The sequence below is a fragment of the Ostrinia nubilalis genome, chromosome 15, assembly GCF_963855985.1.
Source record: "Ostrinia nubilalis chromosome 15, ilOstNubi1.1, whole genome shotgun sequence".
In the NCBI taxonomy this organism is placed as follows: Eukaryota; Metazoa; Arthropoda; class Insecta; order Lepidoptera; family Crambidae; genus Ostrinia; species Ostrinia nubilalis.
The window spans coordinates 4968335-4983319 of record NC_087102.1 but is presented as its reverse complement, the minus strand read 5'-3'; the positions used below and the strand labels follow the sequence as shown (position 1 = coordinate 4983319).

General features: G+C 37.2%; 1 protein-coding gene and 1 long non-coding RNA gene across 2 annotated transcripts; both read right to left on the bottom strand.

The window, feature by feature from the left end:
- Positions 1–633: 633 nt before the first annotated feature.
- Positions 634–5795, bottom strand: LOC135078789 (uncharacterized). The gene is made up of 2 exons (XR_010258669.1): positions 5531–5795; positions 634–1496 (listed from the first exon to the last, which is right to left on the bottom strand). It is a non-coding gene; the product is annotated as an uncharacterized LOC135078789 (long non-coding RNA).
- A 1962-nt stretch (positions 5796–7757) lies between these two features.
- Positions 7758–11361, bottom strand: LOC135078446 (uncharacterized). The gene is made up of 3 exons (XM_063973002.1): positions 11193–11361; positions 10401–10563; positions 7758–8096 (listed from the first exon to the last, which is right to left on the bottom strand). The coding sequence occupies exons 2-3, from the start codon at positions 10553–10555 to the stop codon at positions 7820–7822; spliced, it is 432 nt and encodes a 143-aa protein (XP_063829072.1). The 5' UTR covers positions 10556–10563; positions 11193–11361; the 3' UTR covers positions 7758–7819.
- Between the last annotated feature and the right edge of the window lie 3624 nt (positions 11362–14985).

The following is a 14985-nucleotide window of genomic DNA, read 5'->3' as shown; positions in this document are numbered from 1 at the left end:
TTTGTTACCATAGCAATCTAGATCGGAGTGGGGATAAGACACATCTTCAGCTTTACTGGCTTTCAATGGAGACTACTACAATCGTACATCCTAAAGAGAACAGCCAAACCAGTTCGGTCAAAATAGTGCGTCTTAACGAATAACGAACAAACTATACTTATGCAGGAGCATAGGAATAGAATAGTGTAGGTTGGAGTACATAGCACGTTAGCATAGCCAAAATATAAGTATTCGTACTTCTTCTCAGCACCAGCCCATATGTTGTCTCGAAGTGGTGGTAGGATAAGCTATAATATTTGGGACTTGTATAAGTGCCCTGGTCTTTCCATAAATTCTATGTACTGAATAAACTTTTTTATTTAAATGGCTCTTGGTAGCGTTTGTTGTGACCAAGCTATATAGTGACCAATTTTGTATACAATACATATCTTTACGATAGACTATGTTGAATTTGCATGGGATGCGTAGGCCAAATACTCCATTTGCGTCTGGTAAATTAGAGAAGGTCGTGCTCCTGCAGTGGAGACTAAATGACCTGATGATGAAGACCATGTTGAATTTTTTAGTGGTTAATGCATTGGTTCCCAAAGTGGGGGGCGCGCCCCCCAGGGGAGACAAAATCAAAAAATCAAATCAAAATCAAAAAATATTTATTCAGTTTAGACCACAAGTGGCACTTATGAACGTCAATAGAAAATAATAAAAAAAGAAAAGGTAGCCCTTATGGGGCACTTTACATGTCTCCTTATCTTTTGGGCCCTACCAGCGCTTCGAGACAAACATATGGCAAGTGCTGAGAAGAAACGCCGGAACAAACTCAGTCACCACTTATTGCCAGGAATTATCTAACGGTAAGAATAGTCAAATTTAAGTACATCAAATATGTGCAGACTGAACTGACCACGCATCCTTGTCATCAATATAGTCTCGAACCTTGTAGTACCCTTTGGACATAAGGGTATTTTTTATATGTATCTTAAATTTGTTTATTGGCAATTCGACAAGGTTGTGTGGTATTTTGTTAAATATGGTAATACATTTCCCCAAGAATGAATTACCTATCTTATGCAACCTAAATGATGGAACAGCAAGTTTATTCTTATGTCTCGTGTTAAATGAGTGGACGTCACTTTTCTTAGTAAATAAATGTATATGTTTACGGACATACATAATGTTATCTAATATGTATTGCGTAGCCACAGTCAATATATTGATTTCTTTAAAAACTTCTCTAAGCGAGTCACGTGGTTTAAGACCGTATATTGCCCGAACAGCTCTTTTCTGTAAAATGAAAATTGATTCTATGTCTGCTGCTGAGCCCCACAGTAAAAGACCATAAGACATAATACTATGAAAATAACTAAAATATACAAGCCTTGCTGTTTCAACATCAGTCAAGTTTCTGATCTTTCTCACCGCAAAGGCAGCTGAACTAAGTCTTCCCGCCAAGGCAGCAATATGGGGGCCCCATTGTAATTTACAGTCTAGGGTAATACCTAGAAAGACAGTAGAGTTTATCAGTTCAATGCGTTCATTATTTACTGTAATATTAGTATTAACTTGTTTGACATTAGGCATAGTGAATTTTAAACATTTAGTTTTTTTGCGTTTAATAGCAAATTATTAGTTGTAAACCAGTCTAATACTTTGGAAAGAGCATTATTCACGTCGTCAAATATTTCCTGACGCCTGTCAGTTTTAAAAATTAAAGAAGTGTCATCAGCAAATAATACTATCTCACAAAGGTCCTTTGAATAAAAAGGTAGATCATTTATATAAATCAGAAAGAGCAATGGTCCCAGTATTGAGCCTTGGGGCACTCCCATTTTTAGGGGGGCGCCCGAAGAGTTAGTTCCGTGAATATTTACTTTTTGTAATCTGTCTGAGAGGTAAGAGTGTAATAGGCTTAAGGCCTTGCCTGATACGCCATAATGTTCTAGCTTAAATAACAGAGTTTGATGATCAACACAGTCAAACGCCTTCGATAAGTCACAAAATACACCAATAGCATCCTTTTTCTCCTGCCAAGCATCGAAAATGTGTTTGATAAGAGCAACCCCTGCATCGGTCGTACTTTTCCCTTTTGTGAACCCATATTGTTTTTCATGAAACAGTTTATTTAAGTTAAAATGAGACAGTAGTTGATTGAAAATAATTTTTTCAAATATTTTACTGAGCGCAGGTAGTATCGATATAGGTCTAAAGTTGGATGGGTCACTTTTGTCTCCTGCTTTAAATAATGGTATGATTTTACTATGTTTCATCAGGGTAGGGAACTGACCTTCGTTAATACATTCATTAAAGATATGAGCTAAATGGGGAGCTATAAGAGGAATGATGGGTTTTATTATGTCTGTTGATATGCCCCATATATCCTCTGTCTTTTTTATATTTAGTTCTTTGAAAGTTTTTATAATAACTATGGGGTCTATTTGTCTAAATTTTAATGGGCTATTGCAAACATCAACACAACCCTCGAGAAGAGACATTGCCTGATATGAACATGAATTAAGATTGCTTGTTGTTATGATTGGTACATTTGAGAAGTAACCTTCGAATGCGTTTGCTACCTTATCATTGCATTTAATATACTTATTATCAATTTTTAATGCGAATGTGTCATCCCGAGATATAATTCTACAAGTTTCTTTATTAATACAATTCCAAGTAGCTTTAATTTTGTTGCCAGAGTTTTTAATTTTGTCACGTGTGTAAATAGATTTTGCCATGGTACAAACTTGTTTAAAAACTTTTGAGTATTTTTTTACATATTCTATAAAGTCCGGGTCGCTACTATAGGCTTTTCTACCATATAATTCAAACATTTTTTTCCTACTAATATAAATACCTACTGTAGCCCAGTCACTGAATTTAGTTTTATTGTTTTTAATAATAATTGTTTTCTTAGGAAAAGTTTTATTGAACTCATTTTTAATTAATTCAAATAATTGCTCATATAAAATATTTATACTACAGTTAAAATAATGCAAAAGTGGGACCTTATTAGATATTTGAGATTTAAATTTGTCTTTCTGGGATGCAGTGACTGGTCTATATTCTATTTCCTTGCTTGATGGCACAAAATGGTGTTGAAATGACACTATTTGACCGCAATGATCAGAATTAACAAAATTTATTATTGATTTCTCTAGCACTAAGCAGTTACAGAATATATTGTCTAAGCAAGTAGCTGATGTTGGAGTCACCCTAGTTGGTTCAGAGAAAAGATTTAACAAGTTAAAAGATTTGAATAAATTTAAAAACCGTATTGAAAGAGAGGAATCTTCTATTATATTAATATTAAAGTCTCCACATACAACTACTTTCTTTGAACTATTACACACTCTTCTAAGTACCTCTTCCATTGTGGTTTCAAATAATTCATAGTTACTAGATGGGGGTCTATATACACATACAATAACATAGTCGTCCAGTTCTGCACATGACAGCTCAATAGTTCGCTCGACAGAGAGAGATACAATATCTTTACGCTCTTTACATTTTAATTTATCATTGATTAATATTAGTGACCCTCCACGAATAGCTAACTCTCTAGTGAATGAACTAATAAGCTTATAATTATTAATGCTCAGCATTAGTTCATATTGCCTGAGCCAATGTTCCGTTAAACATAAGACATGAATATTCAATTCTTGGATAAATAACTCAATTTCCAAGTCTTTGCCGGAGAAGCCTTGTACATTTTGATGCACTAAACTAAAACCGTTAAATTTCTTTGTACCCGAATTTTGTATGCCAGAGTTATCCTCTATTGTCTTACGATGTAATTTAAATTATGATTTGGAACAGATTCCAAGGGTCGAACATCCATGTTCTGCTCAATAAAAGCAGTTTGGCTAGCCAAATTAATGGCTAAATATTTAATAAAATGTGATAGCGAATTCGCTATTCGTCTTTTACAATATTTATTTAGATAATTATATTTATCTATTGTCAATAAACATTTATTTTTTAAATAATTGTTAATGTCAATTACATGGAATTTGCATTGATTATATGTCAGTGTATTCAATGTCAAATTCAATTTATATCTTAAATTATTTTCCTCCTGTGGCAAGCTTCTACTGTAGGGGAATGTGAACAAAATTATTTTATCTACATTAAGTAAACATAAGCTATCAAAAATATTTAGTAGGTCTTTTTTGCCTACATTGCCCCTATTTCCTATTAAAATTACAAATGTGGTATTTATTGAGAACGAATAATTTGTTATTTTTCTCATAATTTGTAAATAGGAAGCACCCGGTAAACAATGGTTGATTACACTTTGTCCTAAGTAACTATTAATAAGTTGGCCCATATTTTTGCCTAACTCATCACTGAACATTACTATGTTGGTTTTTTCAATATTTTTAGTTGGGGAGCCGCTGGTAAATGTGTGTGATATCCTAGGACAGTAGTCTTTGTTTAGGGTGTTTAGAGTAGGTGGTGACTCACAACCAGACTGAAAACTATCTGTACAAGATTCATCCAATAGGATAGAATTTTGACAGTTGCAATTAGATATAAATTTTTTCAAAGCCTGGAAATGTTCATCACACTCTTTTTTTGTACATTGATACCGTTCAGACATTGTGTTCAAAGATTTCTTAAGATTACATAATTTATATTCTAGGTTTTCGACATCATGTTCATATTTCAGTACACTATTCTCTAACATTGTGGAACATATGTCAAGCTCATTCTTTAGACGCTGTCTCTCATTTATATAGTTTACTTTGTTGTATAAGCATTTTTGTTTTTTAATCAATTTATTTGTTTTTTTAATATAATTACTAATTTTTACATACTTTTTAAATTTATTTTTACTGCATCTGACAATCTTACCACATACAGGAGTATTGTTTAAAGTATTATCACAAGTTAGGTCTATGGTAATTAATTGTTTGTCAGATGCAGTTTGGGTCAGGCTGGGCGCACTACCGACTAACTCGTCAAACATGATTTGGGTTTTGGTGGCTGTGCAGGCTTCTCTTTCAGCTTCCATTAATTCGATATGGCTGTGAGCATCATAAAGGTCTTGTTTCATGATGGTCATACGTCTGAGGTTGTGTACGTACTCTTCATTGCACTCACCAAACCCGTCAATGATTAATTGTAGCCTATTCCGTTCCTCTACAATTGTCTCATAGTTGGTGTGCAGCTCAGCCATCTCTTTCTTTAAATGCTTGTTTTTATCCCACACATCCATCAGCTCCCTCTCATTGTCCTCTCTTTCCCTATTTAATTGCTCAATCAAGTCTTTGGCTGCCTTCAAATCTCTCAAAGCCAGTTGGAGTTGGGACTCCTCCCGGCGAGCAAAGGCTTTACGTGTAAGCATTGTTTCTTTTGGTAAATAATAAAGTATTAAAATGTAAATGCCAAAGGATCAATTGATCAATAATTGGAGGTTGACAAAAATGTAGGTAAATATAACCTCTTACGCGGGTGACAGTTTAAGGTCACAATAATAGTATTTCGTTTCTAAAATATGCACTACTGCTGTTGTAAATATAAAACAAATAGGTACCTGTTTCGAAAGATAGAACAATGTTAACAAAATCCAACGTAATATTTTCGTAATTGCACTGTCAAATCGGTCCTAAGTATTTGCACAATTTGCACCATAAACACAATGCAATACACAGATTTAAACGTTATTTCACTTATAATTACATAAAACAGTAACAGTGATGAGTTTAGAGACCTTTTATGATATTAAATTAAATAAAAATCAGTAAATAAATTGGGACAAGTTCAAATCAGCTGTTAGCGGTAGTGTTGCCACAGGAAAAAAAAAACGAGAGACGCAATGAATGACCTATTTAAAGGGGGACGCGGGCCATCTGTGTACTTACTCGTAAGTATAAAAAACCTACAACTGCTGAGAGAATGCATTCCAGACTGCTCGATACGACCAATAAATAATCTTGACTGGAGGAGGGGGGCGCGGAATTTTTTGTATAGTCGAAAGGGGGCGCGTCTCAAATAAGTTCGGGAACCAACGGGTTAATGGGACAATAACCAATTTTAACTCTTTATTTGGTTTTAGATTTTAGTATCATTAAACTTTATTGCAATGGACTGATTGTTTTATTTGGGGTGTGGTCATATTTTAATCCCCGCAAACTAAGTAATAGCGCAGGTAATGACACAACATTGGCCGGCGAATGCCTAGTGTAACTTATTCCGATCTCAATAAGGTTCATAGTTGCCTGATCGACCAGCTTACCTAAAGTCAATCCATGTTCAGGTCGCTTGGCTTCATCATCAGCTTATTGACAGTTACATATTGCTTTGTTATGTTCTCTATTATGTGTTGAGATTTCTCGTTTCTCTGACAGGAGCTTACTTCATAAAAATATTCAACAATAAGAGCCTTATCGAGTAGTTCGATAGGTTTTTCGTATCGTTTTTTATCGACTAAGGCTGAGTTGCACCAACTGACTTTAACAGTAACTTTAACAATAACCGGTGTTTCTTGTGTGGAGTTTGACACATTTTTGGCATTTGTTAAAGTTAAAATAAAATGGTGCAACTCGGCCTAAGCTGCTAAAATTATTCTATTAATTTTGATCTTGTGCTAGCAACCGTAAACGCGTGAAAATCGCATTCCAAGTGAATCGTATGTTAAAGATCTCATTTACGCGCTTTGCGCAATAATTGGTATTACTAATCGAATTAAAATATACTTCACACTTTAAGTGAAGTATGTGTTACTAAACAGTGTTAAGTAAAATAAAAATAATCTTTCTGAAGTGCATGCTTGAATAAACTCGATTGCTCGATAGAAAGGATTTCAACACACTTTATCTACTTTCTTAGAGAATCAGCTCTTAAAGACATTGTGCTTTAGAAAGGACACTTATCGGTCTCGATTCTTTTGTCAAGACAGCTATTTTTGAGTATTAAGTCCAGCAGCTACGTACAGTTTAACATGGATATAAGAAAAGTAAAATAATTTTTACGATTTTCTTTGAAAACGTGATGGAAAGTTTTACATTAAACTCTGTTAAAATTACTGTAATATTAAAGCTGCATCTCAAGTTTATTTTCTAAGTATTTTGCTGAAAATTCGTTCTGTTTAGGAAAAGTCGTTACACTCTGAGGCTACCTGCTATTTACCTACAAAAAAAAATACGTGGGCAAAAGAAAACAAAACTCTGTTTTAATACTTTTAATTGACTTAAAGACCAATCTTTATTTTACCTATTTGCTAAAGTACATGCGTCTAAAGTAATCGTCATCAGCGCCGCTGCGGTCGCCCAGGCGGCCCGCGCCCACAGACCCGAAGTCCAGGAAGCTGTTGTCCTTGATCTGGTGGGCCTGCGGCTGCCGCCTGTACTCCTCCAGGGCCTGCCAGTTCAGCAGCCAGAAGGGCCGCTGGTGAGTATAAAGATACACTTTACTTTTGAGGCATGATACTTTAAAGAAGGCAGTGCAAACCAACCAGATTACCAGACACTTTTATCTAGTTTTAAGAGAATCCGATGTTTATTAGACGTCCAGCTACAAAGTGGACAGACGACCTCATAAAGGTAGCAGGAAGGCGCTGGATGCAGATCGCTAACAACTGGTCAATCTCGAAATCATTGGGTGAAGCCTATAGATAGAGCAGTGGACGTCTTGTGACTGAAATGATGATGATAAGACACACTATTTGAGATTACACGTTGCTCTCTCATTTCTACTATGTCTGATAGCTATTTGGAACAAGTCTAACTACAAACAAAACTTAGGAAAAATAAACAAAAGTCTGTTAATTAAGAAAGCATCTAATTTATTTACTAAAGGACTTAAATACCAGAGTATCTTTTACCTATTTGCTAAAGTACATGCGTCTAAAGAAATCGTCATCAACGCCGCTGCGGTCGCCCAGGCGGCCCGCGCCAACAGACCCGAAGTCCAGGAAGCTGTTGTCCTTGATCTGGTGGGTCTGCGGCTGCCGCCTGTACTCCTCCAGGGCCTGCCAGTTCAGCAGCCAGAAGGGCCGCTGGTCCACTGGTAACTTCATCAGCTGGTTCACCAGGTTAGCGTCGCCGTTCGCTTCGAGGGGTAAGCGCTGAGTGGTGGTGGAGACTGGAACTTCGCCGAATCTGGAAACAAATATGAACAACTTTAGTTATTTGTGAGTAGCTGGTTAGCTGGCACGGGTGAACTTCGTACCACACTTTACCCTACCCTTCCCTACACTACCGTACCTACCTACCTACATAGCTACCTATACATAGCTACCTAAACTTTGCTACCTACTTAGCTACCTAATTAGCTACCTATCTACTTACCTACCTACCTGCCTTCCTACCTACCTGAAGGCTACCGCTGCCACTTCCACTCCCACTTCCGCTGCCGCTGCCGCTGCCGCTGCCACTGCCGCTGCCGCTTCCACTGCCGCTTCCACTACCGCTTCCGCTGCCACTTCCACTGCCACTTCCGCTGCCGCTGCCACTGCCGCTGCCGCTGCCGCTGCCGCTGCCGCTGCCGCTGCCGCTGCCGCTGCCGCTGCCGCTGTCACTGCCACTGCCACTGCCACTGCCACTGCCACTGCCGCTGCCACTTCCGCTGCCACTGCCGCTGCCACTTCCGCTGCCACTGCCACTTCCGCTACTGCCACTGCCACTCAATCTGCGGACAGGTTTAGTTAAGCGTGCCCCTTTGATTCACTCAGCATGCTCTCCTTTACAGGACAAATCACCCCTCCCCATTATCACCATCGTAACTTCAGGAACTAGTAACAACTGATATTATGTTAGTTGATAGATTGGGTATAAAATTTTATAAGTAAAAGAGTTTTTTAAAAGTCTATTTGCAAAATAAATGAATTTTAATTTAGGGATTTTAAGTTTAGGTACTCTGATACGTACCCCTGCCACTGCCACTGCCAACTGATACCGCCATTGTCACTGCCACTGCCACTGCCGCTGCCACTGCGAATAGCACTACCACTTTCTCGCCAGTTAAACCATCCCTGAACTCTCACAAATAATTAAAATTTAACGAGAAAAAAGGAACAGAAAAAATATTATTTGATTAATTTTAAAGGTGGTGAGTAAACACTAGAAGCATTTCTACGTTTGGTTCATGAAGGGGTGACACTGACTCTAGAACATTTCATAGAGCGGCTCGTTGTTCTGTTACAAGTAAATGCTCAAGTCTATACTCACTTTTTATGTCACAGGTACTTATGTGGGAGTGCAAACGATATGCAAAGCATTGAGTGAAAGAGTGGGATGATACAAATAAAGCTGTGAAAATGCATAAGTTTTTTTCGTTCTTACAGGTAGGGTAGAAGTTCTCGCCATCTCTATACCGCGACACCGTTTTTGGGCACTCTTTAACAATCAAGTTAAACATTGTGATTTTTTAAAATTCTTTTTTATCTTCAGTTTTAACTATTTAAATTATCTAAGTCCTAATATGAAAACGTTTATACTAACCTCAATACAGCTTGGAAAGTTTTGCCTGTATTCTTCAACACAATTTTGAAATTTTGTTCATCTAAAGTAGAAAGTAAGTTAGCCACGAATTTATTAATCCAATATTGCGTTATAAAGTTCACGTATACGTAGCAAGAATACCAATCTTAGTCGAAGTTATAAAATTAATCTGATATGGGAAAACAGATCGCCTAGCAGCTGAAAATTATGGTCGAACAAAAAACTTCCTCAGGGAAAGTTTCAACAAATTGCATGTTTAATGAAAAATGTAAGTAAGTAGGTAGCTTACGCATACGCCCGTCAACAACTGTACAATATTACATAGTAGTATAACTTAATTCTAACTCTACATGTTGGGAATACAGTGTAATCTTTGAATTAGTAATTTCCTTATAAATTTGTACATTCATAACTTGTTTTTGATAAATTCATGTATTCTGAGTAGTATTTTAGTGTGAAATGCCATACAGCAAGATGAAGGAGCTGTTACATACATATTAGACAATAGGCTAGAGTTTAGTTGTGGTTTACTTACTAATAAAAGTTACACGCGCGTTGGACACTAGTTTAATGACGTTTAGTATGAAAACGACAACGCGTATGTAAATTTTATTTTGTAAGGGGGTTATAGACCAGGACGGCTAGCACGAAAAACTTTAGAGTTCGAATCGTTTGCATATTCAAATCGCCATCAAAAGATTTAGTACGAAAACTGCAACAGCGCCCTTGTGAACGTGTCGTAAAGTGAACTTAGTAAGAGAAATAGTCGCACGAAACTTATTTTGAGAATCAAACCGGTCACGTTATCGTTTAATTCGAAGATTAAACGATAACGTGACGCAAACGATTCGAAGACAGAATGGAGGTAGATTTTTTTCCCCATTTTGAAGATGGAGAGCGGTCAACAAAAGCGTCAAAATGACACACACCACACACCGTCACAAAAAGCTCGCAACCACATACCTGTCTCCCAAACCGCCCGTAGAGCTCGCTGGAGGCGCTGCGGTCGTAGTGGTCACGATCACTGGGTAGCCAAAAGGCCGCGAGCCCGCGTACCCTGGCCTTTGTGCTAGTGAAACACTGGCCAGTGCTAACATGATGAGGATGGTTTTAGCCATGGTGTATTCTGGAAAAGGATTCGGAAGATTTTGTTACAAGTTTGCGAGAAACCACTGTTGTGCTACCAACCGGGTGATAAAAATCATTGGGAGAGGCCTATGTTTAACAGTGGAAGTCCAGTGAAATAACTGACTGAAAAGATGTTGATGTGAAAAAAGTTTGGTAGTAGGTACCTTCTTTTATAATAAAAGGGGACGGTTATTACAACTTCTATGAAGCCAAAATGAAGTCATCATGCAGAAAAAAAGGAGTTTGAATGTAAAAATCGACTTCCTACTAAAGGCAAAAACACTAATACGGATAAATGAAACAGAAAAAAAACAGCTACTGATATGCCAAGGAAACGTTTTAAACGGGAAAACGAGGTAAGCACAGTTTCTTAAACAATATTTTTTACTTAACACCATAATAATAATTTCCTCTGCACAGGCTGGGGATGGTCCCTGACTACATCCCACGGTATAGTCAGAGACTAGATCCAGCATGTGCACCACTTTTTCTTTCGTCGATTATTTTGCTTAAAACGGCCTCTACGTGTTGGATCTGTATCCCCACGCAAGCCTTATAAAGGACCGGGCCACTTTTGACCCCTGAGTTCTAAAGCGTACAAATAATAATAAATAAAATGGTACTTACGTCAGAACCAAAGCACTGTTCAGCTAGTATTGACCACAACGTGTCTTCAAAAAGACTAGTTCTGTAACACAATAAATAATTACACTGACCACTAATAGCCCAAGTCGTTATAACATGTTCACAGTTGCACCTGTTTCAAGAAAATGTCCACTAAAGACGAATAAACTTGCTGTTGATCAACAATCACTTTGACGGAGAAAGAGACAGATATATGCAATTAATTAAATACCTAGTTACCTATAAAAACAATGACGCATCGTGATGACGTCACTAAATCGTATAAGGGTGGACGTGCATTGGTTCGGTAGTTGGATTTAGAATGCTCCGTATAAAATCGATACAACTGTTTTGAAATGAACATTAATCTCAGTAAGGGCTTTCACGACTTCACTCTCCATTGAATGGGGTCCCAAAGGCAAGCGACCTACACTGTAAATGAATATGGGTCCAAAGCTTATACGCGGCTTAGCTTGCGTACTTTTTAATAAATTATAGCCTATGTTCTGCATTCTGTAGTTTTTGTATGAAGTGATAACAAACATCCATGTTATTATTCTTCGGTGAGTGTAACGCGATTCGTTTACTTCAAGCTAGTGGACGCTCACCTTAACCACGTGCAGGGGAATTTTGTGCTTGGCATGTTTATCGTAGGTAGTACACGTTCCACTATAATAAGTAAAAATAAATCCAACGCATTGAGGAAGGTCAGTGTCAAGAACTGTCTCTTCTAGAATATACATATTTATATCCATTCGCTTAGTGAAAAATATGCTTTCTTTGAATATTAATGTTTTAATAATACCTATCATTGTCATCATCATTTCAGCCACAGGACGTCCACTGCTGAACATAGGCTGCTCCCAATTTCCAGATTGCCTAGATTCAACGCTTGCCTGCAACCTTAAGTTCATCTGTCCACCTTGTGAGTGGACGTCTCGCACTTATGATAAAAACTATTAAGATAAAAATAAATAAAATTGTAAGAGAAAATAAACCAAAATTTCTTGATACTAACAAAGTATCAAAGATTATGTTTAAAGCTTAAGTTGTCATAATGGTAATACCATAGAGTTGATTAATGTAAGTAGATACCGAGTATTTCATTACGTTTGATATCTATCTTGTAATTAATTCAAATATATTTACTAATGGATAAGTGAGAGTTAATTGTTGTGTGACGCACAGTGACGGTAGTTAATTAGAAGCTATAATTGTTTGTCAATTGTAATCCCCAGTAATTAATATTATAGGTGACTTATGCTAATTGAGAATTAATTGGTTTGGATACAAAACTTAATACCAAAAGCTGTATTCATAAACGATGCTTGCTTGCGTAAGCAGCCATTCTAACGCACAGCGTTGAATAGAGCTCTTTGATTGGTTCGTGTGTCAGCCTGTGCGTCCACGAGCACTGTGAGACCTCATAGAATTGTTTGTAAATACGGGCGTAAGGCATTCAGTTAGTTGGAAAGTATCGACTTTTTTGACAGCTTTAAGGATAAAGTATGGACAGTTTTAATTAATTTTTTAATTTTTTTTTATGTAAGAATATTTTTATACAAAAAATAGTCGTCTGTCTGATTTTCAGATGATTTTCTTCGATTAAGTAAATCTACAACAATGTATTTTTTATGAAAATCTGTTCAGCAGTAACTAATATCCGTCCACCCACATACTCCTTAGTAAAGATAAGTGCCTGAAGGCAGTAAGAATAATAATTATCTCCTTTATTTCGACCTAATATCTAAGACACCACTGTCACGTAATCAGTGTAATGAATTACTGGGACAAAGCTAACAACGTTACTGTATGTACTCATAATGTTAACTTGCTGGATCAATACGATAATAATCAACGATAATAAATACCCTAGATGTAACCGCACGTAGAAATTCGCGGTCCAAAATTGTATCAAAAGTCGCAAGCAAGTACACGCCCATGCCATAGTGAAAATAATAAGAACTTATGTTTCAGTATTCAAAAGTGGACCCGAAAAGACCAAAAGTGACTAAAACTTTTCAGAATACAAACAGGTAGCAAGCTCTTATAAAATGTATTTTACACAGCTTAGATGCTCCAAAAATTAGTCCAGCTCTGTGAGTGCTTTTTAGAATAGAATAGAAAAACCTTTATTTGACACGAAAACACAAATGAAAATGAACAAATAAAAGAAGAGAAAAAAAATTAAACACACAACATTACATTAAACATATCTCGTGCCAAAAAGGCGCACACGTGTTTCGACGTCGACATGGAGACAAAAAAGCTTACAGCGTTTAAAAAATATTTTTCTAGGCCATATTTTGAGGTTTGTTAGTCATCATCATCATGATTTCAGCCACAGGACGTCCACTGCAGGCGTCCCCCAATGACTTCCACATCGCACGGTTGGTAGCGGCCTGCATCCAGCGCCTTCCTGCTACCTTTATCAGGTCGTCGGTCCACCTTGTGGGTGGACGTCCCACGCTGCGTTTTCCGGTACGTGGCCTAAACTCCAGAACCTTGCTGCCCCATCGGCCGTCAGTTCTGCGTACTATGTGCCCTGCCCATTGCCACTTCAGCTTGCTAATCCGTCGGGCTATGTCAGTGACTTTAGTTCGTTTACGTATCTCTTCATTTCTGATTTGACCTCGTAAAGAAACGTTGATCTCATAAAGAACTCTCGTAAAGGTTTGTTAGTGTATCCAGGGTATTTAGCATCGCTGCGTATAATTAATACGAGCAGGCCAAAGAGAGCGGAGGAAAATTGCACATTTCTCACGTCAATCGTTTGTAATCAAATAACTCACAGCGTAATGAGACCCGGTGTTACAAGCACACGCTTATTATTCACATGTGTATGTTAGCGGTAATGATTATACTAATTCAGTCATTATAATGTTAGAGAATAATCGTGACGTCATATACGTTTGTATGAAATAATCCCTGCTAATTAGTCCAATATAAAGTAACAGTGGTAGAGATAAGTGCAATATAAAATTAGGAGTCTTGGCCAAGACTTGGCCCGTGGACCAAGCTAAAAGTGGGACAAGTCACTGGAAGACTCTTAGAACAGTTATTTTGTGTTATCGAACTTTACTTAAAACATGTGACTGAAATACATACCTATCTAAATGTAGCATTAAGCGATTGTGAATCTAAAATAGAAAAAAATAACTATTTAACATGTTGTGGGTGTTAAAGTAGGTAGAGCTGAAGCCCGTTTTGCCATCACTTCAAATAATTTTAATTTTATTAAAATAAACATAATAATCATGATCTAGTTAATTCTGTCATCACTTCAAGATTATCGCCCGTATTCACAAACAATGCTTGCTTAAGTGAAGCAGCAAATTGAACGTACAGCGTTGAATAGACCTCTGTGATTGGCTCGTGTGTCACCCTGTGTGTTCAGTACATTTCTTGATGATTTTCTTCCTTCTATTTCGATGTTTGCTTTTCGAATACGGAAGTTAAGGAGGACGTTGGAAAATTGCACATTTTTCACGTCAGTCGTTTGCAATCGAATCACTTACTTTCGCGTAATGAAACGCCGGTATACAGTCTACCACAGCAGTCTGTCAATGAAAATTAGCCTCTATTCCAACTGCATAAGATGTCCTAATGTTTGCCTTAGTGGTGTTGACTGTACGTACATTGACACACGGGGCACGAACGTAGGATGTGTCGTCGTTACAGAGTAGGAGACGGTTGTCATTTGTTTTTTTTTATTGAGGAAAAGACCCGTACATGTGAATCTTTTTAAAAAGAAGTAAAAGCAAACTAGTTGTCGAAACTATGTAATCAAGTGTCG